Source organism: Leptonotus elevatus, chromosome 4 (genome assembly GCF_054856555.1).
Source record: "Leptonotus elevatus isolate MCC_2025b chromosome 4, RoL_Lele_1.0, whole genome shotgun sequence".
Taxonomy (NCBI): Eukaryota; Metazoa; Chordata; class Actinopteri; order Syngnathiformes; family Syngnathidae; genus Leptonotus; species Leptonotus elevatus.
The window spans coordinates 26,914,750-26,940,088 of record NC_141242.1 but is presented as its reverse complement, the minus strand read 5'-3'; the positions used below and the strand labels follow the sequence as shown (position 1 = coordinate 26,940,088).

Genomic DNA, 25,339 nt, shown 5'->3' with positions numbered 1-25,339 from the left:
TGTACAGAACATTTTGTGAGTCGTGTATGTTTATGATGTTTTTTGTGTTTCAGGGAGGCCGCCGTGAGGCTGCAGTCGTATGTGCAGCACTGGGAGTACAGCAACGAACAAACCGAATTGTGGCTTCGATGAAGTAATCTGTGCGCACAGAGAATGTCATGGTATATGACACCAGTGAAGCTAGAACGGAACTCAGTAGAGCTCAGACCTCCACCAAGGCCCAAACAATCCTACCTTGGCTCCTCCATAGTAACATGAAGTTTTTTATTCACTATATGCATTTCAAAAATGCCCTTTTGAATGAATGAAAGCATTGCTGCTCAATGAAGAACATTGAACGTTTCTATACATATTTTGATTGCCATTGTAATAACAAAATGTTGGATAAAAAGAAAACACATTTTGAATTCATAATCAAAAAGTGAGTTTCATATGACAATGATTTTAAAACGTGGGGGGAAGCGGATGATTTATATTCGACAGTGATGAATATTTTTTGTCTGATGAAAAGACTAGGGAAAAAGGATTTGAATTGCTCATTGATGAAAAATTGAAAATAAATTAGATTTTCATTGGACAGTGAACAAAGATGGAAAGGAGAAATTGAACTTAATTCAAGTGATGTAAATATTAAATGACACATGACATGGGGCTCAAACCCACAATCCTGAGATTCAGAGTTTCATGCTCTACCGATCGAGATAGCCGCCTTCTAAATGCTGTCAAACTTGGATTTTTATTGATGAGTGTAACAATGAAAAAGAAGCGCCACCAGATAATCCTACATGATATTTAAAAAAACACACACACACACAACATAGACGCTGAATCCATGACCCTGATCTTGAGTTTCATGATTTACCAACTGAACTAGCTAGTCTGAAATTATCTCACCCCAAGATTTTCATTGGACTGTGTAACAGAAAAAAAAAAGAGCAAACCAGTTGATCCCACAAAAGATTAAACAATGCCCAATGTGAGGCTCAAACCCACAAACCTGAGATTAACAATTTCATGCTTTACCAATTGAGCTAGCCAGGCTCTGACATATCACCAAACCCAAATTTTCATTGCAAAGTGTAAAAGAATGAAAGGCAGATAATTAAACAAAACCTATTGTGGGGGTTGAACCCACGACCCTGATATTTAAAATCTCATGATCCAACTCAAGATTTTCATTGGACTGTTTAACCCTATAAAAAATGGACTAAAAGAGAGCAAACCCACGAGATTAAACAATGCCTAACGTGGCGGTCGAAGCCACAACCCTGAGATTAGTCTCATGCTCTACCAACTGAGATATCTGGGTTTTGACATAATGCCAAATCAAGATTTTCATTGGAAAATTTAACAGTATGAAAACAAAACTGACAAAAACAGTAAACCAGATAACCCCACAAGAGATTAAGCAAACCTGCTTACAACCCTGAGCTAATCTAATGCTCTACCAATTGAGCTAACCGGAGTCTGTAATTCTCTCAACCCAACATTTTCATTAGACTATATAACAGAATTAAAACCACAATCAGAATGAAAAGGGGAATTAAGTAACACACAACGTGGGACTCGAACACAAGACCCTGAGATTAACGTTTTCATTGGTCAGTGATGGAAACATTGAAAACTAGATATCTAATGAAGGTATCCCACACGGCAATCAGACCTACAACCCTAAATTTAAGAGCTATTTGTACTGGACAGTGATTATAAAAAATATATAATTTCATTGGACCTTGAACCAAAAAAGAAAGGATAATTTCAGTTGTATTATCTTTTCATTGGACAGTGATGAAAAATAGGGGCAATGTAGAGCGACACAAAAATTAAGGGATTCCAGGAAAGGGATCAGTCTTGGCCTAAACACCATCTCACCAACAATTACCTCCAGTAATTCTCTTACTAAGGCAGCAAACAAACATCACATTATCTCCTTGGCAGTGGCCGTTATTGTTGAGATATAACTTTATTGTTTTGTGTGTGTGCGTGCATGTGTACTGTACTTGAAATCATGTTAATTACCTCAAATTAAATGGCACTCAAATCCCATTGTTGGGGTTATGTATAGTATTTTCAGATCATGCAGTTTTTTTTATGCAAAGATTTATGAAGACAATATTTCTTGTTGAGTGTAAAATATTTTCTTTTTATTAAATACAAATTTTAAAGCACACAAGTGTAATTATTTCAGTCTCTTTGCAGCCATAATGGATGATGTAACTTTTCAGCCTCCCAGCTTCAGGGACTGCAACCAGCTTTGGGTCCTCAGGCTGACTGAGCCTCTTTCTGTGCTGACTCTGATCTGCTCCCCCACTGGACCATCACAGTTCATATAGCCTGAGAGAGATGGAGAATTACAGAATGTCAAGGTTGGTTAACACTGTTATAGTATATGAGCAGCTGCCTCCATGAGAAAAAAACCATGTTTTTATTATCTTTGTGCCCCCTCCAATTCTGGCCTCTGTGGAGAAAAATATCAAATCTGTTCTCTCGGGCCTCACCAATTACTCTGGTTTGGTTTTCACTGGTGTTCTCCTGGACTTGGTGCAGCGTAACATCATGGCTGACATCAACCGTGGCTCCACAGAGGTCTACCTCCGCTCGTAACGAAGATGGGACGCGGACGTTCACCGCTCCTACAGTAACAAACAAGGGATTCATTATCTTAAAGCCAGTGGTGACACGTAATGTACACTAATCCCTATATTTAAAAAGCCTTTGTCCAAATAGGCTTATTAATTTTTCAACCGCCGCGGCGCGACAACATCACAACATAAGAGACGTAAAAAGACGTAAATAACGGGTGGGCACTTCCATCAATCGTCAATGAAGATGTCTACCTTTTGGCGAGTGCACAATTGCTTCCAAAAAATACATGGACTGACTACCGACTGAAGCATGCTTACGTCCATCGATTGGGCTGAGTACAGAGTATAGACGGTCCTTCTCATTCCGTGGATTTTTGCAAGGCTTTGCGTCATAAAGCACTCGCTGAAAATGCTGGTAAATAGAGATACGTAAAGTTAACTGCAATTGACATTTTTGGGAATTATAAGGTGCAAAAAAAGAAGACTGCAGCAACCTGGAGGAATGTGAACCAAGGAAATAAAACAACAGGTTCACAGAGGGGTTAGTTTCTGGCATTTAAAAAAATGACCTAATCTGAAAAAATAAAACCATCCAGGTGAGGTGTATTATATTCAGTTATGAACTAATTTAGCTTCTTTTTTTTTTATCAATTCACAATGTTAGCAAAGGTATGGAGCACACTGTTTTCATAGCATGTTCAGTAATTTTATTTCCCTTCTCAAATATTTTGTAGTATTTAAGTACCTATTGTGTGTGCAAGGAATTGACAGTAAAAAAAAAGAAAAAAAGACTCATTTAAGAATGAACTTTTTTTTAAACTTTTAGTAAAGGAGTTGAATCTGTACTTGTATATGTAAAATACTGTTGTTGTTTTGCTGTACTTCAACCCAAGTACAACTTACTTTTGCCAAGTGTAAAAAAAATAGAAAAAAGGCACGAAATGTCTTACAGTAGTCTTCACATGACTCATGGGTACAAAAAAGGAGAGAGAGTAAGAAGGTACCTTCTTGGCTGAGCACTTCCGAGCTGGCGCCGTCTCCCACATACACGTCGATGTCTCCATTTTGAGAAGAAACCTTCAAGAGGCCATTGGAGCCATCTGACAAAAGTAGCAAAAATGACATTTGATCCCCAATACAGAGCATTCCATTGTGTGCTGCTATCGAAGAATGTTTACCTATGCGTATATGGCCTGATATGTTGTTCACAGTGGCGTCACCTTTGGACAGAGTAGAGCACAGTCAGTGCAGCTTAGTGACAATAGTGTGAGTAAACAAGATAATTGTTTCCAACATGTGCCTCGCAGCAACCGAGATCTACATTCTGTACGGGTGACGCATTCTTCTTCTCTGCTCTGACAATGACTACATTCCTATCTTCCAACAAATACATTTGGGAAAATAAGTTGTTTCCTGCACTCGCTAGTAAGATCAAATGCAAAAAAAATGCTTTACAAAGATAATCTTCAGGTTTGAATGACACCTCCAAGGGAGTTTTCATTGAACAATGTTTATCATTTACCGCTGGAAAGTTAGATAAAAAAAAAAATCTGCCCCAGAGACCAGTTTTACACCATGAACTCGGGTGGACATGTCTATCATAAAAGGATGCAAGAAAAAGGCCAACACAGTATTACAGAAGTGCCTAAGTTAAGTTACATTTATTGTGGCCATGTTTGTCATTTAAGATCCATGTATCTCAAATCGTCTTTCTCCATTGAAATGAATAGAAATGCCATCAATCTGTCTCAGCCCCACATCGTATTCCATCTGGCGTGTGTGCCAATGTGTATTAACTATCTGTTAAATGGCTGTCAAACTGCTGCTCTGCTTGAATTGGGTTGAGTTCATTGCCACCATCTTAACGCTCACACTTTTTGCTTCAAGTCAAAGACAAAATTCGGCCGAGCTTGCATCTCAAAAAACTCCCAAGATGGCTCACTCATGAGTTAAGGTAGCACTAACTGTATTCAAACCCAAAAACGTATAAATAAGTTTTTTTACGACTTTGTCCGTCACTCCCCAAAACATATGTTTTTTGTGTTTTTATGCTAGAGCATACAGGCTTTGATGCAGCTTCTGACCTGAAGAGATTGCTTAAAGCAATGGTAGTTATTACAAAAACAGCCAGCAGGTGGCAGCAGAGTATAAGAGCTTAACCAGGGCCATGTTGCAACAAGCTCTTTTTGCCAGTGTTTTCATCAGGTTTGTTAATAATGTTGAAACTTAGCTATATTATAATGCTAATTGTTGCAAAACGGAAACAGATACAAATTTACAAGTTGAACAGAAAGTCAATTTTCCATTTTGGGTGAATTACTCAGACGCCAACTAGTGGCTGAAGCTTACCCGTAACTTCATTTTTTTGCTTGCAACACAAAGCAAAAAATAAAAAATAGAATCTGCCAAGCAACAGCTCATAATAATAATATTTGATTTATATTAACTCAAAAACTCATAAATGGGGGCACTCATAGTCACAATGGCCATAATTACAATGTAGCCCACCACAAAAATGGGTGGGACACCCCTAAGTGGACCCAATGGTAAACACACACAACACGTCTGTTCAGATCACCATGCCTGTTCAAATCACCATGCAAAAATCCCAGTTCCACCTTCCCCGTGCAGGAGGAAACGCAGCTGTATTCGGCGTAGACAGCCTTGACCGCCAGGGCGCCGTGTTCTGTGGAGACCTTCATCTCCGTGCCCTGCAGCTTCTTGACACGCACCGCCTGCACAACACATGCACAGCACAGTTAACTGGAGAGTTTACGGTACACTCTTCAAAGATGTGTCGTGTGGATTGAAGGCTGCTGCCCCCTAGTGGCCACTCATTTGGGACCTGGGCCTTCAGCAGGGAACTCAATCCACCAATATTCATGTCCCAATTATAGAAAGTAGCAATATTGTAAAAAAAACAAAAAAACAAAAACAAAGATCGGCCCCTCCCTACAACAGATCACCCACTCTGCGTAGGCCCCATCCTCATTGGATGGCCTCATTTAGCGCAAGGGGACAAATTGTGACCAATGTGAGGGAACGCTCCAACATGTACAAAATTCCATGGTTGGGAAGCAATGTTGTAAGTTATATGGGCCAGTATTACTGATTTTGAAGACACTGTAACATATTGAGGCCTAAACCTGACTGGACAAAAATATCCACATGCATGGACTGAGAACAGTGCAACCAAGAGAAACTACGAAATAAAGCAAATTGACTGTTCGGAGTCAATTAATACAATTTCATGGAACAAAATAAAATAATTTAAAAAACAATATGACCATAGAATTTAGCTTGAAAAGATGTTTACTTAAATGCATATGTGTCGTGTGGTTCTTACACCCTTGCCAAACGCGCTGATATCCACGTTCCCATGGATGGTGCCCTTGCCTGTGACATCTCCACCTGAGCGCACCTCCACCAGATGGCCCTGAGGTACAACACACAATGTCAGTGAGTGTGTTTATGTGCATGTTGTCTTTACACTCCACATTTTGTTGTGCTTACATTAACAAGTGATTTTTTTTGCAAGGGGAAAAAAATTACAGTATAGGGCAAATATTGCAAAACGGTGTTCCGCGCTGTAGCATGGTTCATTGTGAATATTGTATGCTCTGTTTTGTGTTGCTGCTTTATGTGTGTTAAGTAGTAGTTGTTTGAAGGTTTATAATATACTATAATTTATTCAAATTCTTGTTCAACTGTGTATGGTGTTTCCCATATATGTCAGCAATAAGATAGCAGACCTCTGTTAGGCGAAATTAGATGGTTTGGGTAAACATTTTGGTGTTTAAAAAAACAACAAGAAATCAAGGTACTGCATTTTATGACTTTTCAGTCATAATGGTCCTCTCAGAGAAATCATACCAACAATATGGTCGTTGACAAAAATTAGTTTGACACACTAATCTAACGGAATCAAAAAAGCATCAAATATTCTCGCTGACACAAATATGTGCACTTTTGATTGAGACTGGCAGAAAAGATTCATTTAACCAGATGTTTGTTTTTTGCAGGGGTGCATAACTGGACCACTTGACAGCTGTTTCAATACCTTGGCTCGTATTGGATCACATCACATCATATTGATCCTATTATTAATAATACTAACAGAGATTATTGGTTGGATATTGAAAATCATCAATTACAGCCCAATAGTTTATTATCCATTATGTTTTCTAGGATACATTTTTTAATTAATAATTTTGTCATTAATAATACCTCAAATATGTGGGGGGGGGGGGGGGGGGGAGGAGAAAGCATCTTTTAGGGGTAGAGATATGAGATTTGGAATCATCCTTCTATTAGAATTCAGGGTAATACTGTACATTAATGTGGAAAACTTCGATGAATGGTGGTGTGAGGACATTATCATTCGTTCAAGTAAAATACTTTCATTTGATATATTAAAAGATTGATTTAATCTTAAAGACTCTGAATTATTTAAGTACATACGGTTTAAAAAAAATGGATTAAAGAAAATTGTGATATAGAGAACGGAGTTCCAGCAACAGTAAGGTACCTGTTGGAACAGAGTAATCAGAAAAATAAATTTAGAAGTGCTCTTTACAAATTCTTTATCAATGCTAAAATTAGCAATGATTTATTAAGTAAAATATATGATGGCTGGGACAGGGACATACAAAACTTTGAGGCCAAAATAAGATGGAAGGAATGTTTACAGTTTACATATTCAGTTACAACCAATGCAAATCTCAGATTGATCCAGTATAAATTGACAAGAATTTATTATAGCAGGGATAAAATTGCTTGCAGGTGCTCACACAGAATGATCACATCAATGTATCTCCTTACAAGTTGATTGCTGAAAATTCCAGCCTTACTGTTCCAATCATGTTTTCTCTCATAAGGTGTCTCTTTGGGTGCTACTCAAACTTTTGTCTACATCATGTTGTCCGAGCCTTGAACGATGGCATGAAAGCAAAGCCCAAAGGGGGGTGGGGGGGGGGAGAAGTATTCTATTTGCACAACAATAATAGAAGACTCGCTGTGTAATGTAAATAATATTGTGTGCTTATTTATTGGATATGAAAACAAGTAACAAAAATATTGTGATAGAAAGTAAAAAATATATATATATAAAAGAAGAGAAAGCTCAGTTCAAAATAGAATAGGAAGAAGTAATAGAGTCTGATCTAGTCATACCCTGTGTTGTAAATACAATCTCTGTATTGTTTAATAAACTGAAAGATTGATGCAAACAGTGAAGTTTGTTCCTTTGAGAGGATCCCCTTACTTTTTTAGGCCGTACCCCACTGAACTGCGAACATTACCGAACTTTGCGAATGTAAAATTCACAAAATATGAGGTTGTCGTCATTTTACAACATATCTGCAACGTGTTTGCGATGTAAAAGCGACATTTGAGACAACGCGCAAATTAACCTAAATTTGAGTCAAATTGACCCACACAACAGATTAAAATTATTTTTCGTTTCTTTTTTATTAGAAGATGTAATTATTGGACATTTTTGTCCAGTCAGTCATCGCTGTCGACGCGTTCATAAAACCACCGTAAGGACTGGTTGCACACATCAATTGGCTATGTCGCACTCCGCTCCATGATTCACTTCTACAAATGCCTTTTCTCCCCTTTCTTTCTCCAAGAAAGAATATGAAACCTGATTGAGTAATATCTAAATTATGGCAACATACTTGACACATATGCCTATTCATTTTTATAGCACAATATAGTCCAGGAAATAAGTCCAAAACGAACAGGGCCATTTGCCCCCCTGCGCACCACGTTACAGCATAAGAAAAAGTTCAATATGACAGCGTACATGGTATGTCACCATTTTAACACTTAATGGGCTTAAACCTTTTTTCAGAGTCAGATGCCATTTATATTTTAATGTTTATAGAGCCTATATGCCCGCACGACAACATCTTGTTGCGACCTGCTTGACTGTCCGCGCTGCCCATGGTGGGCTGGGGCACATTGAGTAGGCTACTTGTAAAACATGAAATACAAAGTAGAAAATATGTTCAACATATATCTCGAAGCTAGCTTTTTGTTTTTCGTTTTTGAAATATGATTTCAATGCGTGTGCTGTTCCAGGAAGAGCCACACTTCTCCAAACAGAGTGGGCTCCGCCTCTACACAAGCCCTCTCTCACGCTCTCACCGTAGTATATGGGTGTCAGAGGGAATTTATGAATGGGACCTCGGAAAGAACTTTGCAGACACATTTATAATAAATTACGATGAATTACTACGGGATTACGAGCAAATGTGCATGTTGACGAAACGATGGATTCGCGACAATGGTGACAACTACGAATAACACTGAAGTTAAAGTTAAAAAAATTAAATAAATAAAAAAGTTAAATAAAATAAATAAAAACTGCGTAGGACATATGCATACACATCATTTTGGAAGAGAATGACATCCCAGGCATGAAATTTCAACATGGTTCAATCGACTGTTTGAAACACACTTTGGAACATCTTAAAAGTGGGCGAAAAGAAAGCAGTTTTCGTAGAAAGGTAAGAGTTATTGTATGACCGTTGCTGCCACTCCGGTGCGGTCTAAATGGCTGCTAATATCGTGTTGGTCACAAATTTTCACGAAAACGAAACACAAAGTAACGATTTTCATGATGATGATCAAGATTTTAAGCCTACCTTTGGGCTGTTACTTCTGTCTAGTTACTTTTGTTAAAGTGGCGTGGTGACACAGTGACCGCTCACACCTTAGTGACGATGATCAACTAGCATGTTGTTGTAGGCATAGGGTTCTATAGCGCTAGCATGTTGTGCAAGGCTAGCACTGAAAAAGCAGACGATAAACATACCTGCAATTGATTGGTTCTGGATTTTCAGCTGCTGGCCCATTTCCACCGACGAAATGTAGAGAGCACATGTAGGTGTGTTCTGTGACATTTTTTGCGTAAATCACTGCTGTTTAATTGTACATGCTTAAACCCAGCGGATACATTCCTTCATTCGATCCCGGTCACAACATCGCCAGTTACATAGCGGCAGAGGTTTGTTGTAACCATAATACGTCTGTTAAGTCTGCTAAGTATATTTATGGTGAAATAAGCGAGTCAGTTCACAAGTTTTGCCTCGTACGAATACACTCCCTCAGTCGCTTGCCAGTGTTTCTTGTCAGAAAATCAACTGGCCATGCCCATGCGCTGTTCTAAAAATAGTAGTTTGGGCGTAATTGTAAAACTGCCCTATTCCGAACCCTGTAGAACTCTGGCGAAACGCTCGCAACTCAGTGGGATAGGGGCTTTACAGAGATCCTGCTGATAACAGTATTTTCTATGAAAACCGCATTGAAGTTCTCAGAATAAGAGCAGCAACGTAAAATGGATGCCCTCTGGTTTCACTCATGAGGGGCCATTGATGGTCCATACATATGTAAATCCGTGGATTCCATTGGATTACGCAGGTGCACCTAATAAAGTGTCCCCAGTGAGTGCGCTCTTCCTGACTGACCTTGACTGAACGCAGAGAACAGTGGCCTTTTTCTGTGTGCACCTTGCAAATGTCACACTCCATGTTCTTCACCTGCACGTTGCCTTCGGCTTGAGTGCTAATAAAGAGATCTGTGACACACATGCACATACTTAGAAATTGCAGATAAATCAGAGTGTCTCATAATCTGTAGCTAATTTACACAAATGCATAAATCATAATTTGAAGTAATGCATTTGCACTAAAGTTAATTCAAAAAAGAATTTGCCATACAGTAAATCATCCCATTGCACTACTATACAAATGCATATTCTTTATATTAAATCTTCTCATTTATTGGTTGCAATTTGTGTTGTACATTGCATACTACTCATGATCACAGCCTGTTTATTATTGCATTGTATAATTGTGTTGTGTCGTATTGTGAACTCACTGCTCTTGATGGGTACAGACAAATGGACAGACAAGCTACTGTCCGCCCTCTCGGTCGAGACAAGCAGCTCCTTGCCGTGGTCGTCGTAGTGGACACAGAAGTCCTCCACGTCCTCCCCCTGCTCCCCTCCGTAGACCGCCACCAAGGCTCGGTCTGCTTCGGGAAACGCGTGCGGGTCCAAGGGCCGGACGGAGATGCTGCAACCCAGACGTGCCCGCAACGTGCTGAAGGGGCTGACCTTCACGTTCCACTCCTTCAGCGGCGGCCGGGAGCTCGCCTCGCCCTCGGCGTCCTCTCTGGCGAATTTGCCAGCAGAAGACGTGAACAGAGACCGCTGTAAGTGCAAGCAACGCCAGCGGCTGGCGGTTCGACAACAGAAGAATCCGACGCCGCCCCGTAGAGCATGCGAGCTCCAAGACAACATGGTAATTAATTAACACATTTACGACCGAACGGTACGTTATTACAGGCGTATTCCGTTGGTCGAAGCTGCCATACTGGGACAGCGACGCCACAAGTCAACGTACAGACTGATGACGTAAAAATCTGACTTCCTTCTCAGAGTGTCGCACTTCCGCCCTCAAAGCATTCGAGGCAAATGTAAACAATAAAGATGGCTGATTCCGATAACTTCTTGCCCCCCCCCCCCTCCCCCCCTCGTCCACACACAAGTTGTTGTTCTGGTTAATGCAGTCATTCCAAATCATGTTGTGTCACGTAAACATATGTCTTGTATTTGTACATTTACCTCGAACGCTTTGAGGTCGGAACTGACATAATCCGAGTGGGATAATTCCGATTTCCCACTGCCCTCGAATGCAGCATTTTTCTGGGAGAATGACGCTCTCAGCTCATTGAAAAGCATTGGACTTTGGATCGTTGCGATTTGTAATTGTTTGTGAGTATTATTTTGATTTGAAAATGTGATAAAATGTTTGACTACTATAACAATATGCCTGGTTTGTTGCTAGTGAAAGCACTACAACCCCTTTGCATTTATGTATTGTATAGAGAAAGCACGTAGCCTTCCACAAAATGAAGTCTAGCACTTGTTATAGTTACAAAATAAAATAATTGTCTTTATCGATTGATAGTTTTCATTTTTCAAAGAACCAAACAACACTTTGTTTGTCATTTTGTGCTTTAATTTGCAGGGGGGGGGGGGGGGGGTAGTAGGTATAGAATGAAAAGGAGAGAGAAAAAACAAATAATCCCATCAACCTTTCAAACACTTTCACGCTATATCACAAAGCCTTTATAGCTGTACAATAAACACTATGTTAATTATCTCATCACAGGAGTGCTCTGTTCATGCCGCGGCCGAATTTATTGCTTTTCTCTTTGGTTGTAAAAGGACCCCGTTTATATCAGCACACAAGTTACTGCAGCATGAAAAACTTTCCACTAGGGGGAAGTATTGTGCCAAATTGGCCAGCGCAGGTGTGTATTGAGTACTGTTTTTTTTCTTGAGTTAATGTTAAATGGTACAAACTGAGTTGATGTGATTGATATAAACACACATTACTCGACAAAAAAAAATAGGACTATTGAGCTTTTAGTTGCCATTTCAAGATGAGCCTAAAATGCACTATAATCTTCAAAGATCAATTCATTTTGACCTTGAATGCCAGTGCAACTGTTTGTTTTTGTTTTTTTGTCTCATCCTTAAATTTTCCCCAAACCCCAATATCCCTAACTTTCTGAAAATAGTATTTAACAATAATATGTTCATGATAAAAATCCCCTTGGTCGGATCATCATCCTGACTGTTTTAAAAGACTGCCTTTCATTTGTGAGGTAGAACTCGGTGGAGATATTATGCCAGGCCCCCCAGTATATGCCATCTCGTACCCCCTTGTACTTCCCAAAATAGTACCTTCCATTGAGGTTTGCAGCCATGCATGCGTCAAACCACCAGCCGGAACTGTAGTAAGCCCCGCAGTTCCCAGCTGGGTAGCGGTCATTGTCCCTATCAGGGGTAGTGAAAGCCTGGTTGTTGTGGTTGTAGCTGGAGCCGAAGCTGAGTGCATCTCCCGCTGTTCCAGAATAACCCCCCACCGTCAGCCGAAAGCGCATCCTTTCGCTCGCCACTCTAAAGTGCTCATACTCTGCGTACCCTGACACCCCAGAGAAGTCCTGCAGCTCCACTCGCAGTGTCATGTCCTTGACCCGGGTCAAGAGGTGGATATATTGGTTACCCAACCAGAACTCCCCTCCCTTCAGTAGCTGCCCGAAGCCTGATCGGTACTCAGCCCAGGTGCGGTTGAAACTGACGCTGCCATCTTGCCGGAGCTGCAGGAGGGTCCATCCTCCACCGTGTACCTCCATGTCGCACAAGACCGGAAAACCGCTGCCGGCATGGAGATCCGGAGTCACTTGGTAGATGCCACTCTTCATCACCCGCCCTCTGACTTGGTGATCCGAGCAGTCCCTCTTTACAGCAGAAACTGCACCTGAGGAGCATTTGATGGAGACACAAGTCACAAGCTTGTCTTTGATTGGCCGAGGCCTCACTTTAAAGCAAGCGTGTCCAAAGTCAAGTAACTGAAATAGTAAAGTTTCTATTCATACCACCTTGATGACTAAAGATAATTCAGTTGGAGAAGCAAAAATGGACACTTCTACTCAAGGTCCGATTTGTGAAGCATAACACTAATGACCCTTAAGTTAATACTGCTTGAAAGATTGTCATCTTGTTTTGGTTCTGAATGTGGAGTTGGGGTTCTGCTGCTGATTGCTGCCAAAGCCAATCTTCTCTAGTAGGATACAGGGCCATAGGTCACTTGAAAGTTCTTGGAAAATCCTAAACTTATCACGTCAAATATTAAACTGCATGAGCTGTTGTTAAAAAATATACTGTATAAAAACAATATACAATTGCTTGACTTTACAATTTAAAAGTGAAGAATGCCAAATTGACCCTTGTATTTTCCATTTTTTTCTGTACATAGCCATTGGAGGTAAAAGTTTAGACACCATGCTTTAAAGTGGGGGTAATTACGATCACCTTGCAGCAGGAATGTAAAAATGAGTTAACAAGTGCAACACGACTACTTTCCTACTGTAAACGAGGTCTGTCAACATATTACCATCCCAAGAGTGGACCTCCATGGTGGATGCGTTCGTGTGATTTATTTAATAGAAAATGTTTACTTTTTACCTTACAGGATATAAACACTTTATTTTATGGTTTGGAAAACACGCTAATGTTGATCTAAGAAGATGGTATGGCTTTTAAAAGCAATTAACTTAAGAGGTCTGATTCAAATAGTGGTTAAAGGGGAGATCAACCCCATTTTTTCGACAATAATATGTTCTATGCAGCCGCACTAGTCTAAATACGTTATTCTGTTTAATATTGCATTAGTGGAATATGAGTTAAAAAGGCGAAATCCAGCAGTTTTTTAAATCAATATCAGAAGGCGGCCATTTTGCCACTTGCTGTCGACTGAAGATAACATCAATGTTGCTCAGGTCTCGGGTAACAACCAATCACAGCCCAGCTTCAGAAAACAGGTGAGCTGTGATTGATCGTTGCTTGAGCCCTGAGCAACATTGATGTCATCGGCAATCGACAGCAAGTGGCAAAATGGCCGCCCCTGAGATGAATTAGAAAAAGGGCTGGATTTTGCTTTATAACTCATATTCCACAAATGTAATATTAATCACAATGTCATGTTTAGACTAGTGAGGTCACATATAACATATTATTGTCAAGAGATGTTTAAGGTTGACTTCCACTTTAAAGTATGGGATTCTTTGGGTTTCCATGGTCCCAACTTACGACTTTTCGAAGTTAAGAGTGATATGTAATGTAAGAATATGTTATCACAAGGCACAAAACAACAACGAAAGAACGACTTCACCAGAAGAAAATCAATGTTCAGAATAGCCCCGCCCAGAATCCTGACCTAAACCCTAGAGTGCCATGCACAAATTTGAATTTGATTTATTTAAAAGAGGACATTGGAATTTAATAAAACACATAAAAAATTCACGAATTAAAAAAGCCAGAATTAGCCAGAAGGCTATTTTCCATCTGTAGTCCCCTGGCCATGATGTTAAAAAAGCAATAACATACAAAAATATAAGTACAGCATAGACACACAATTAGTAAAAACATACAATTAATAATAATAATGCATTGGATTTATATAGCGCTTTTCTAGACACTCAAATATGCTTTACAATGGAATGGATACATAATAATTCTTGCACTCAGACATTCACACCGTGTGGCAGGCTGACTGAAGCGTGGCTACCAGTGTGCGCCTACGGCCTCTCTGACCACCACCAAACATTCGCACCTTCCATACACCAGTGTGAGTAGCACTGGAGGCAATGTGTATGAAGTGCCTTGCCCAAGGGCACAATGACACATTACTCATTGAACAGCCGACCTTCTGGTTACTGAGCGACCGTCTCTACACCCTGAGCTACGGCCGCCACAATTTGACTAAACAGGTCAACACACTAAAAAGACAACACAACTTTGCTGTTAAGAATAGAAACAATACAATACATTACAAATACACATAACAACAGATTAAGTATATTTTAGTGTTGACAAGTATATGATTCAACAAGCCACTTTTTCAAATGTTTAGTAAAAGCCCTATATGTTAACTGTCTAATCTGATCTGGCAGTGAGTTGCATTCCCTGGCCTCTCTCACAGTCCAGGCGGACTGACTGAAGATGCTCTTACGAAGAGGGATAACAAAGTCTCCTCTCGTAGAACCTCTCGTCACACACTCACTGTTATTTCTCTGAATGATAAACTTGGATAACGGAGCTGGGGCTAAATTGTTAGTAACCTTATAAATCAAGCACAAATCTGCAAACTTACGAAGGTCAGTCCAGTTTAGAAAACCATATTTGTCTAATATATTACAGTGGTGGTAGTGACTTGTTTTTTTTAATCCAAAACTTTGATGGCTTGCTCATACAAACATATAATACTGGTCTCATTGTGTTATTTGAGGCCTGAGACCAACTCGTCAAACAATAATTAAGGTGGCTAAAAATTATAGTGTAAAAAGATTTTTGCCGCAATCAGCAGACATTCCATTCCTGATTGAACAAAAATTTGCAAGATTTAACTTGATTTTTTTTTTACATAATTTGTCAACATGAGCTTTGAAGGAAAGGGTAAAGTCAATCAATAGTCCAACATATTTATATTGATTAACAGTCTGTAGTTTTTTTTTTTAACCTGAAACCCATATATCAGGACCATGGGAATTTTTATTGGTTTTACTAAAAAACATGCTGACTGTTTTGGAGACATCCAGCTGAAGACACCACTCTTGCAGCCATGTAGTAACATTATCCATTGCTTTAGTGAGTTTGACTGCATCAGTGTCTTTGGAAGGACCGTAAGCAAATACAACTGTATCATCTGCATACATGATACATTTGACATCTCGGCCTATAACTGATCCCTGAGGAATACCTGTTGATAATTTGAGAAGCTCAGATTCATAGTTGTTAATTGAAACACACTGAGAGTGATTGTTTAAGTAGGATTCAATCCATTTCACTGCAGAGATGGAAAAGTTAAAATGTGAAAGCTTAGTGAGAAGAACTGAATGATTTACCACATCGAACACTTTCCTAAAATCCAAAAATACTGCTCCTACTACACCACCCAAATCTAGAGATACTTTTATTTTTTCTACAGACATATAGCTGTCTCGGTCAAATGTTTGGCCCGAAAGCCAAATTGCATTGGGTGGAGAGTGGAGTTGTTGTCTAAATGATGAACAATTTGATCAGTGACCCATTTTTCTGCTACTTTTGAAATAGTTGGAAGAATACTTATTAGTCTGTAATTATTTAAAGAGGTTGCGTCACCATATTTAAATACTGGAGAAACTGTAGCAAACTTCCACACATCTGGGAAGTAAAATAAGAGAGATAGTGCTAGCAAGAATTGAACCCAGGTCCTTGAGCATGCTCGTGTCCATTCCAAAGATATCTTTAGCCTTAGAGGCTTTAAGTGAGTTTATAATATTCATAACTTTGGTCTCAGTAATATTTTTTTATTGAAAAATGTGCAGTAACCTGAACAAGATAGTAATTGTTTGATTTTGTAAAATTTTTAGAAAAATCATTAACCGAATTAATAAAGTATGAATTGAAGGCCTGTGCTATTACATTTGACTCTCTAAGGATTTTTCCATTTAAGTGGATTTCCAGATTTTTTTTGAATTTTAAGGGGTTTACCTGTCATTTTTTTAAATGTAGTTCCAAATAATTTTGGTATTTCCTCTTGCACTATTCAAAGAAGTAATGAGAAAAATCTGCCTTGGCTTTTCTGATTTCTTTAATTACTTTGTTTCTTAAGGGGACATACTGATGAATACATCCCATCTTTATAGTCAATTTTAAAGCATTGTCTCGTTCTTTTATTAATCACAGAATAGATTTATTTAACCAGGGAATGTTGTTCTTCTTAGCTCTGTGTTTAATTTTCTGTGTGAATTGTAAAACAATTTCTTTTAATTTACTTGTTAACAAAGAACAGTCACGATCTACGTCAAGTCCTGAAAACAGTCCATTCCAGTTCACCTGCTCTACTGAGTTTTGGAAATTGTTTTGTTCGTGTTTTGGAATCCAATAAGCTTCTGTGACAGGCAAACGCTTTATTTAGTTTTCTATTTATCATGATCATAATCAGATTGCGATCTGACAAACCAGTCAGCATGTTAAATGATTTTAGTATTCTCTCTGGTCTGTTAGTGAAGGCTAGATTTATCTGTGTACTTGCGCAACTTGCTATTCGTGTGGAGCCATTAATAACTTGAGTCATATAAAAATTATAACCCTTTTCAGATGGTTTCCGTTTTGTTTAGCCTCACAATTTACATTTAAATCACCCATAATAATCACTCTTTGGTCAAATTGAATTGTTATAGAGAGCTATGAGAGTAAAATACATTTGCTGTGACAAAGTTAATTTTAAAGCAATAAATTCGAGTCCAATTTCATGTGCCACATGTATTTCATTACAATTAAAAGTGTCCTTAGCATAAATCAGAACTCCTCCACCCTTTGAGCCCCATCTATCTTTTCGAAATACTTTATAGCCAGGTACAGACAGTATTGTTGGAGCTGAAAATTCATGAAGCCATGTTTTACAGAGGCAACGGAAGTCAATATTTGAGTCAGTAAGAAGATGGTGAATTTGGTCACTTTTTTACTTCAAACCATGTATGTTTAAGCGAGAGAGGCCCTTGTAGTCTGACTCGCCATCCATCTATCTCTACAGGTTCTTGCGATAAGACCTAAAAAAACGTTATCATGGTGTGTGAAAAATTGTGTCTCTTACCTTCAGATGGTATCAGCCTCAGTGATCCGCTGGCTGTCTTGCTTTCATTCTCATTATACTTTGGCAGATCTTTTGGATGCCTCTCCGGTGGTGATCCTCCATTTGGGCCCAATTGACTGCCGTTGAAGAATGCCGCAGCCACCTGCTTGATTTTCACACGCAGCTCGCGAGCGCTTGACGTAGATGACGTAGCAGCCGGGTGAGCCACAAGGCCAGTGGTGGTTGTTGAGCTGAAGTCGGAGCTGGAGGTGGTCTGGGCACGAGGGGGAAGGGGTTGGATAGTCTTTTGAAGGGTTGCTACTTCATCCCTAGCATGAAGCTTTGCGGGGCCTGGAGTGTTGCTCGGAATAACATTGTGGAGCCCGATCGGTTGTGTTGATTTTGGAATTGATGAAGGTTTACTGGTTGTTTGTGGCCTCAGATCAGACACCGTCCCACTGTGTGGGCCCATGGGCAGGCTGCGTACGCCTGTGAAGGTCTTTGGAGTGACAGTTTTCATCATGCTGGGCTTGAACTCTGTGTCCACTCGGGAATGAGTCAACTCAGCCATTTGTGAAACAGGGCCAGGAGTAGGAGGAAGGTGAGCATAATAGAAACTACCTGTTGTCGTCCTGTTAAATTGGTGAGGTTGGGGTGTTGTTGTGTTCTGGTTTAGTTCAGTTGGTGTTGCTTCTGGCTCCAGTGTCAGTTTCGTTGGTGGTCTGTCATTTGAGCGAGACCAGGGTTCAGATATTTTATTGGAGTCCTCACCAGGACTTTGAGTAGACACAGATTGATGGTCAAGATCAGCAAGTATTTGGCATTCTTTAGCGTTTTGGTTTCTTGCAGGATTGGACTGCTTTTTTTTAAGTTTGGGCACCTGACCAGTTTTGGGCTTTCCGTTAATATTGGGAATTTTTTGGCTGGATTTCAGCCTTTGATTGGGATTAGTTGTAAATGTGTTTTCTGTCTCAGAGTTCCCGGAAGAATTATAATGAACTGATTCTGTCAGTTTTTGCCTTTTTTTAGAATCCGTCTGCAGATCTGGTTGGAGATGTTGCTTTGCTTTATTTTGATCAAGTTTTTCTTTTGTGTCACTTTTTAACTTTTTGCCAGGTTTTTGCTTCTGGTCATTCTTTATGGTTTTAACAGGTTGAACAGGTATTTTGTTTGGATTAGATTTTTTATTTAACATTGGAGTTTGGTCTGATTCAGGTTCATCGTCTGTCACAGGTTTAGCTTGTTGATCAGTTGCTACGAGCTGCAGATTAGTTGTCCTGTCTTGACCATGTTTGGGTTTTGGGGTTTTGAGATAAGGATCAGTTGTCCTATTGTCAGCTCTTTGAATTTGAAACCTTTTAGTGTCATCACCAGGTTTTAGTTTAATCTCTGCTTTGTTTTTCTGTTGAGGCGGTTTTTGTTTGGTTTTAAAGTCCAGTTTACGCTCATGCTTGGAGTCCTTTGGCTTATTGTTTGCATCAGTCTTCATTCCAAGTGTATGCTTTTCCTCCGGCTTGACTTTCAGGCCTGGTCGGTGCTTCAAGCCTGCATCGGTGCTTAGCCACCTGTTGCCATCTGTGGCTGTGAGGGAGGAAATAGTTGTGTGGAGGCTGTGTTGAGGAATGATGGAGGCGGAACTTGAGCTTGGGGAACTTATTACATCCAACTGATTCCTTATGGTGGTTGATTCCGTCAAAGCTGTTTCGGTTCTTTTTGGATTAATAACTGGTAAGTAATTGGAAGTGGAACTGGAGAAGGGAGGGGATGGAAGAGATGACGTGATCCTCTCAGTCTCATCCAAGTCTACTAGCTCGGGCCTTTGAGCTGAGAAAAACGTCAACACAGGAGTGGGACTGATTGAAACAAAGTCTGTCCTCTGAGTGGTTTTGCTGGATGTTGATTCTCCATCGCCATCTCGTTGCACGTTCTTTGCTGCTTTTGCTCTCTCTGTTTTTACACTTCCCATTTCTCCGTCCTCCTTCTCCACCACTCCGTCCTCATCTTTTTTTATAGGCTCTTTTTTGTCCGCGAGCCCTCTGTTTGCATTCTGTGTTGGTTTCTCATTACTCCAGCTGGTTTTTACCCCCTTTTCTATTTCCTTTTTCTTCTCCTCCCGAATCTTCTCTTTATCCTGCCTCCCACAGTCCTGTGACGTCTTTATTTGTGTATTTTTCTCCATTGCATTTGTTTCATCTGGCCACATTTGATGCTCTTGATTATTTCTAATCTCTTTTCCACCATCCTCTTTGGCTTGTTCACTTTCCTCCTCATCTTTTCCAGCTGCTTCCTTTAGGGATACTTTTTTGCCACTTGATTCTACATCGCACATAGAGCGTTCCACTGTCTTTCCCAAATTATCTTCGTCTTCTAAACCTCTCTGTCCTAAACATTGTGTCTCAGAGTGTCCCTCCTCGCCGTACCTGCTCTCTTGGTGTCTCCCACAGTCGCCACACATCTTCCTCAGCTGGTCCACGTCGTCCTTCAGTGTCTGTAAATCCTTCATCAGCTTCTCTAGCTCCCGGAATTGCTGCGGCAGGTGTACAGTCAACGGTGGCAGGCTCAAAACATAAGGGCACCCGGCTTGCCCCAGTCTGCACAGCCCCCCGGCCCGCAGGGTGGCTGTGCATTGGCCGAATCCCTCGTTCCCTTCCCAAGAGAGGCTGAAGGAGGTCAACAAAGTGAAAAATGTGTACGGTGCTGTTAACTTCATCTTGAGTCACAAGAGTGAGAGGAGGAGAGGAAGAGAGGGTAAAATAGAGCCACCCCTGTCAGTCAGTGCGGCGGTAGCAAGGTGGGCGGGAGAAGATAAGGGAAGGAGGTGGAGTAATGGAGCTCTTAGGCTGCGTTCAGACTGCAGGCAAATCGGATTCCTCCTCAAATCAGATTTTTAGGGCCGACTGTCCAGACTATTTTTAGCAAGTGTCCAAATCCGATCTGGCCCTGTTCAGACTGAGCCACTTCATTGACCCATCTGACAGGTTGCTGTAGCAACGACGTCGAACGGAGGTGGCGCCCAACGCGTGTAGTGTTTGACGTCATGGTGACGTTTACTGCTCCGTACTTCCCGTTTCTCGCAAGCACGTTAAGCGGTTTTCTTTTCTTTTCTTTTTAATTCTTTTTTTTCTTTTCTTTTTTTTAACGACCATATATCTATGGCTATGACCGGGCACTATTTCGCTATTTCCGGTTGCGCATGTGAAGATCTGATAGGGTAGCGAGACCGGCTTCAGTGCAAGTAACGTAAACTGTCACCGTATTTCCGGTTGAGCATGACAGGAGCCGACGGGGCAGTGGAGTCGTCAAGGCGATTGACTGCCGAGCATGCGAGGAAACAGCCGGGCAGCGAACCGATTGGATATTGACAGCGCGAGCGCATTGGTTTTGCACGCGTAGAGTGACATCAGGACAGTCAAATCAAAGAGTGTTTCGAGCTGATCAGACTGAGACGCATCTTGTCCAAATCAGATATGAAACTACCTCCCGAATGTTTTTTCAATCCGTCCCGCAAAAATCGGATTTCATGTGCTTGGAGCTGTTCAGACTACAAACTGCTATTTCATTGCAAAACACCCACCATTAACTCATTCAATCCTAAAAGCATGTCTACATGTTTCTTTGTTTTTAATGCAAGAGCATACAGAAGGCTTTGATGCAGCTCCTGACATGAAGAGGTGGCTTAAAACAATTGTAGTTGTTACAAAAAACGGCCAACAGGTGGCAGCAGCGCATAAGATATCAGCCAGAGTCATGTTGCAAGAAGCTCTTTTTCGCAGTGTTTTTACCAGGAATAGAACACAATATTCTGTGGAACCTCGAAAAATGAGTCAAAATCCAGTATAACAGCCGCGAGTGAAGGGGGTTGCTTCAGTGAAAATGGCTGGGAGGGAATAAGTTAATGTGACCTGTACCACAACTTTTCAAGAGGGGAAGTAAAAATAAATAACTGAGATAATGCGATTGGGTTGCACTAAGTGTGCTCAAAATTAACCAATCACTTTCAAATTCATCAGTCATTCATGAGTACAGCATCATACACTTGTCAACATTTAAAGTGATTAACCCCAAATAAAGTTCAGATTTTCTTGTAGGCTTTTCCAGACAGTCTTCGCACAAAACCCTCCGGTTTCTGCTAGAAAGACGGAAGAAAAGAAGTTTGGGAAAGTCTACTAGGAACAGCTGAACTTTATTTGGGTTTAATCATAGGCACCTTAAATGATGGCAGGTGTGTACTGACTTCAATTTCTGTAACAGTCATTCTGACTGTAACAGTCATTCTGATTAATTCTGAGCTCAGCCGCATCCCCTGTTATAAGGGTATGCACACTTCTGCAACTACTTATTTGTTTTTTAAATTTATTTGTGCGGGTTAAACGTCACATTAATGGTGGGGAAAGTTTTGAAATTGATTTCTTGGTCTAATTTTTTTAATATATCGTAATACCTGGCATTTAAACAGTTTTTGTACACTTCATATAACCACTTACTGTCAACTGTATGTGTCCTAATATTTACGACAAATTTCATGGAAACAAAGAAGGTTGTTTGTATCGTTTTCCACAGTACTGTATGTGTGCCAGGTTTACGTATGTCAGTTTGTCATATTTCCACTCATCATAATTAGGCTCACATTGTGTAATGGAGACCACTCACGAAACATTCTTCCTGCATGCTGTCATGCAAATATAGATGACCAAAGGCAGGGATGCTTGCATGTGTGTCACACTTGCAGATGAGACACGTTTGACGTATTTCATCATATTTAATGACTGCATCTTGGTTGTATTTCATCTTAAAAAAAATAAAAAATAATAAGCTAGTGGAAAAGATGGTTTAGATTATAAAAGATAATGTACTGTATGTCTTAAATCTAACAAACTATTTAATATATCTAATTCACGTAGGCAAGTCAGCCTCTAGCATGAGTTAATATTATTTTATTTATCAATTTCATGTACATATTAAGCAAACTATCATTGTTTGTGTTTTAATATATATTTTAGTCTCCTGTAGGTTTCTCAGCTCATTGCGTATTTAATAATTTTATTTGATCTTTTATTATTTACTTTATTGATTAAATTAATGTGGAGAGCAAACCGACAATTTCACTCTATTCATAATTAATTTGGTTTACATTTATTATGTTGTGCGGTACAATTAAATTTGATGTTTGTTTTATTTAGTTTGATTTTATTTCATGTAGTTTAATTTTGTTTAATGGGTTGATTTTTTATTTTATTAATTTGGTTCATTGCTTGATTTCATTTTCATTTGTTTGAAGTTTTTTTTATTAATGAATATGAATTTATTTTATTTTATTTTATTAAAGCATATTGAATCAATTAAGGAAGTGTCTTTGCACAGCCGCCTATCATCAGGTGCTGGTGGGCAGCAGGAACTCGTGTTGTGTGACAAGAAAAATAATCGACTGCACACTTACTTTGTGTTTTTATTTGAGGGAACAACACGTTTCAGCGTTATCAGGTTCACCTCAAATCTGACATGATCATTCACAGGTGGGTATAAATGCTACAAGATAAGCAAAATACAAAAATAGAATATTATTATTCATGAAGTTGGAAAAAAATTGTTATCAACCATTAAAAACAAATACATAACAGCAACACGTGATTTAACAATACACAGCAAGGAAACAAAGCATGTATTGCAATCTTGCATATCTTGTAGCATTTAACCGCACCTGTGAATGATTATGTCAGACTTGAGGTGAACATGATGACGCCGGATGCAAAACATGTTGTTCCCTCAAATAGCACAAAGTAAATTCTATGTCAGTGTGCGGGGTATTATTTTTTCGTATCACATATATAAAATATATTCATTTGGTAAATTCTGTTTAATTTAGTTTGAATTCTTCTTTTTTTCATGTAGATAGTAGGCAGCCTCACGTAGGTTGCTAAACTCACTTTGTATTGTTTAATTAAATTTCAGTTTAATGTTGTGTTGTTGGAATTTTTCCCATGTAGTTGACATTAGACATTGAGCCCTTGTGGGTTGCTAATCTCACTGTTCAATTGAACTTAATTTTGTTTGATTTTACTTTGTTTTTATTCATGTCAGTTTCTCTTGTGGCTTACTAAGCTCAGTGTGTATTATTTAATTCTACATTCTTTTTGCTAGAATTTAATTTATTTTCTTAACATAGCAATGAGATGAGGGGAGCCTCTCTTGTGGGTTGCTAAGCTCACTGTGTTTTACTGTTCCAATGTTTGTTAAAGTGTTTTACTAGTCTCCTCACCTCCGCCCAGCAACGTTCTGTTTTTATCACCCACTTATTCATGTGTTTGTTAGGGGGATTTCATGAAAAAGCAAAGAAAGAAAAAAAGCTCAGGCCATTGATATGGTACATCGGCCAAAAGGAACCCATAAAATTTTGGTGGTGATCCGGCTAATGGTGCAGATCCAGAGAATGTGTTTTTCCACTTGTGTTAGCATTGCGACATCGCTCTTTTGGTTGTTTTCATTCATTTCTACTTGTATAAGGCGTGATCTTACAGACAAAATATGCAAGAGGTGGGTACTGTATCTGAGAAGATGAGCACTTAGGTAGAACTGATTATCCTTGGCGGAGGTCTGCACTCTGAGCAATACTAGCTTTAGCTGTTGTGACCTTTTCAATTGTTGTTTTCTGCCTCCTGGCTGGCTGCTTGTTATGACAGCATCAAGGCTGGAGACATTTTTCAGATGTCTTTTTAATAATGAAATATAATGGCTACGAGTGTGGGAAGCACGCGCTTTTAAATGGAAAGTTAAGTGAAGGAGATAAAGTGTGGAAGCGATAAGCTGTGACCAAATTGGAAACAGAGGCATCAATCAAATCTTTGACTTTAATTAAACCGTACAGTGAGTGATACCTCAATTTAAGAGTGACCTGACTTACGAGTTTTTGGGGGTGCGCCGACCACAATGCAATAGGCGTACAATGTCCATTGAATTAGAGCATAAAATTATTATGCTGTTGTTTAATTCTTTACATTCCATCAAATAAAGCTGAGTTTAGCAATAATGTTATTCATGTTTTAGAAAACGACAATTCTGTAAAGTGCTATTCTTTGTAATAAAATACGTAAAAATATTGTCGCAAAATTATTTGTTGGTGTTTTGCTGGGGCTGAAACAAATTATAAAAGTATAAAGTTATAATTTAAAATAGCAATAATTTATATTTTAGAACAGGGGTCACCAGCCTTTTAGAAAGTAAGAGCCAGTTCTTGGGTACTTATCAATGCTAAGGGCTACCATTTAATGCCCACTGCTGAAATAACACATTTGCTCAAATGACCTTTAACAATGTTATTATTGCATCTTTCTTTATGTGAAGACTGATCATTTCTCAAGATTAGGAAACAGATAAATGTTAATATGGAACACTATTTATATTCATCTCTGCCAGTGTTTTACGTTTTCAAATGATCACTTATACAACATTCCTAGAAAATCACAATGTTCCATCACTGATAAGCTGTTTGTAGAGCAGACACACGGGCTACCCATATAGTCCTTGGGGCCTTGAGTTTGTTGACTAGCCTACTATATATTG

At 39.5% G+C, this 25,339-nt stretch overlaps 3 protein-coding genes across 3 annotated transcripts in view; 1 reads left to right on the top strand and 2 right to left on the bottom strand.

Moving 5' to 3' along the window:
• LOC147176428 (F-box and leucine-rich repeat protein 13-like) overlaps positions 1 to 2,123 on the top strand; it is a 46,079-nt gene extending 43,956 nt beyond the window's left edge. Inside the window, exon 21 of the mRNA XM_086073112.1 lies at positions 54 to 2,123. Within this exon, the coding sequence (XP_085929238.1) occupies positions 54 to 132 (79 nt within the window). The 3' untranslated portion in view covers positions 133 to 2,123. The remainder of the gene's footprint in view (positions 1 to 53) is intronic.
• Positions 2,122 to 11,036, bottom strand: LOC147176427 (protein FAM185A-like). The gene is made up of 8 exons (XM_086073110.1): positions 10,473 to 11,036; positions 10,061 to 10,170; positions 5,932 to 6,021; positions 5,182 to 5,320; positions 3,764 to 3,805; positions 3,590 to 3,685; positions 2,499 to 2,633; positions 2,122 to 2,334 (listed from the first exon to the last, which is right to left on the bottom strand). Exons 1-8 carry the CDS (start codon positions 10,894 to 10,896, stop codon positions 2,222 to 2,224), a joined length of 1,149 nt encoding a protein of 382 aa, XP_085929236.1. The 5' UTR covers positions 10,897 to 11,036; the 3' UTR covers positions 2,122 to 2,221.
• A 604-nt stretch (positions 11,037 to 11,640) lies between these two features.
• LOC147176426 (uncharacterized) lies at positions 11,641 to 20,849 on the bottom strand. Its single transcript, XM_086072574.1, has 2 exons — positions 17,804 to 20,849; positions 11,641 to 12,925 (listed from the first exon to the last, which is right to left on the bottom strand). Exons 1-2 carry the CDS (start codon positions 20,490 to 20,492, stop codon positions 12,201 to 12,203), a joined length of 3,414 nt encoding a protein of 1,137 aa, XP_085928700.1. The 5' UTR covers positions 20,493 to 20,849; the 3' UTR covers positions 11,641 to 12,200.
• Between the last annotated feature and the right edge of the window lie 4,490 nt (positions 20,850 to 25,339).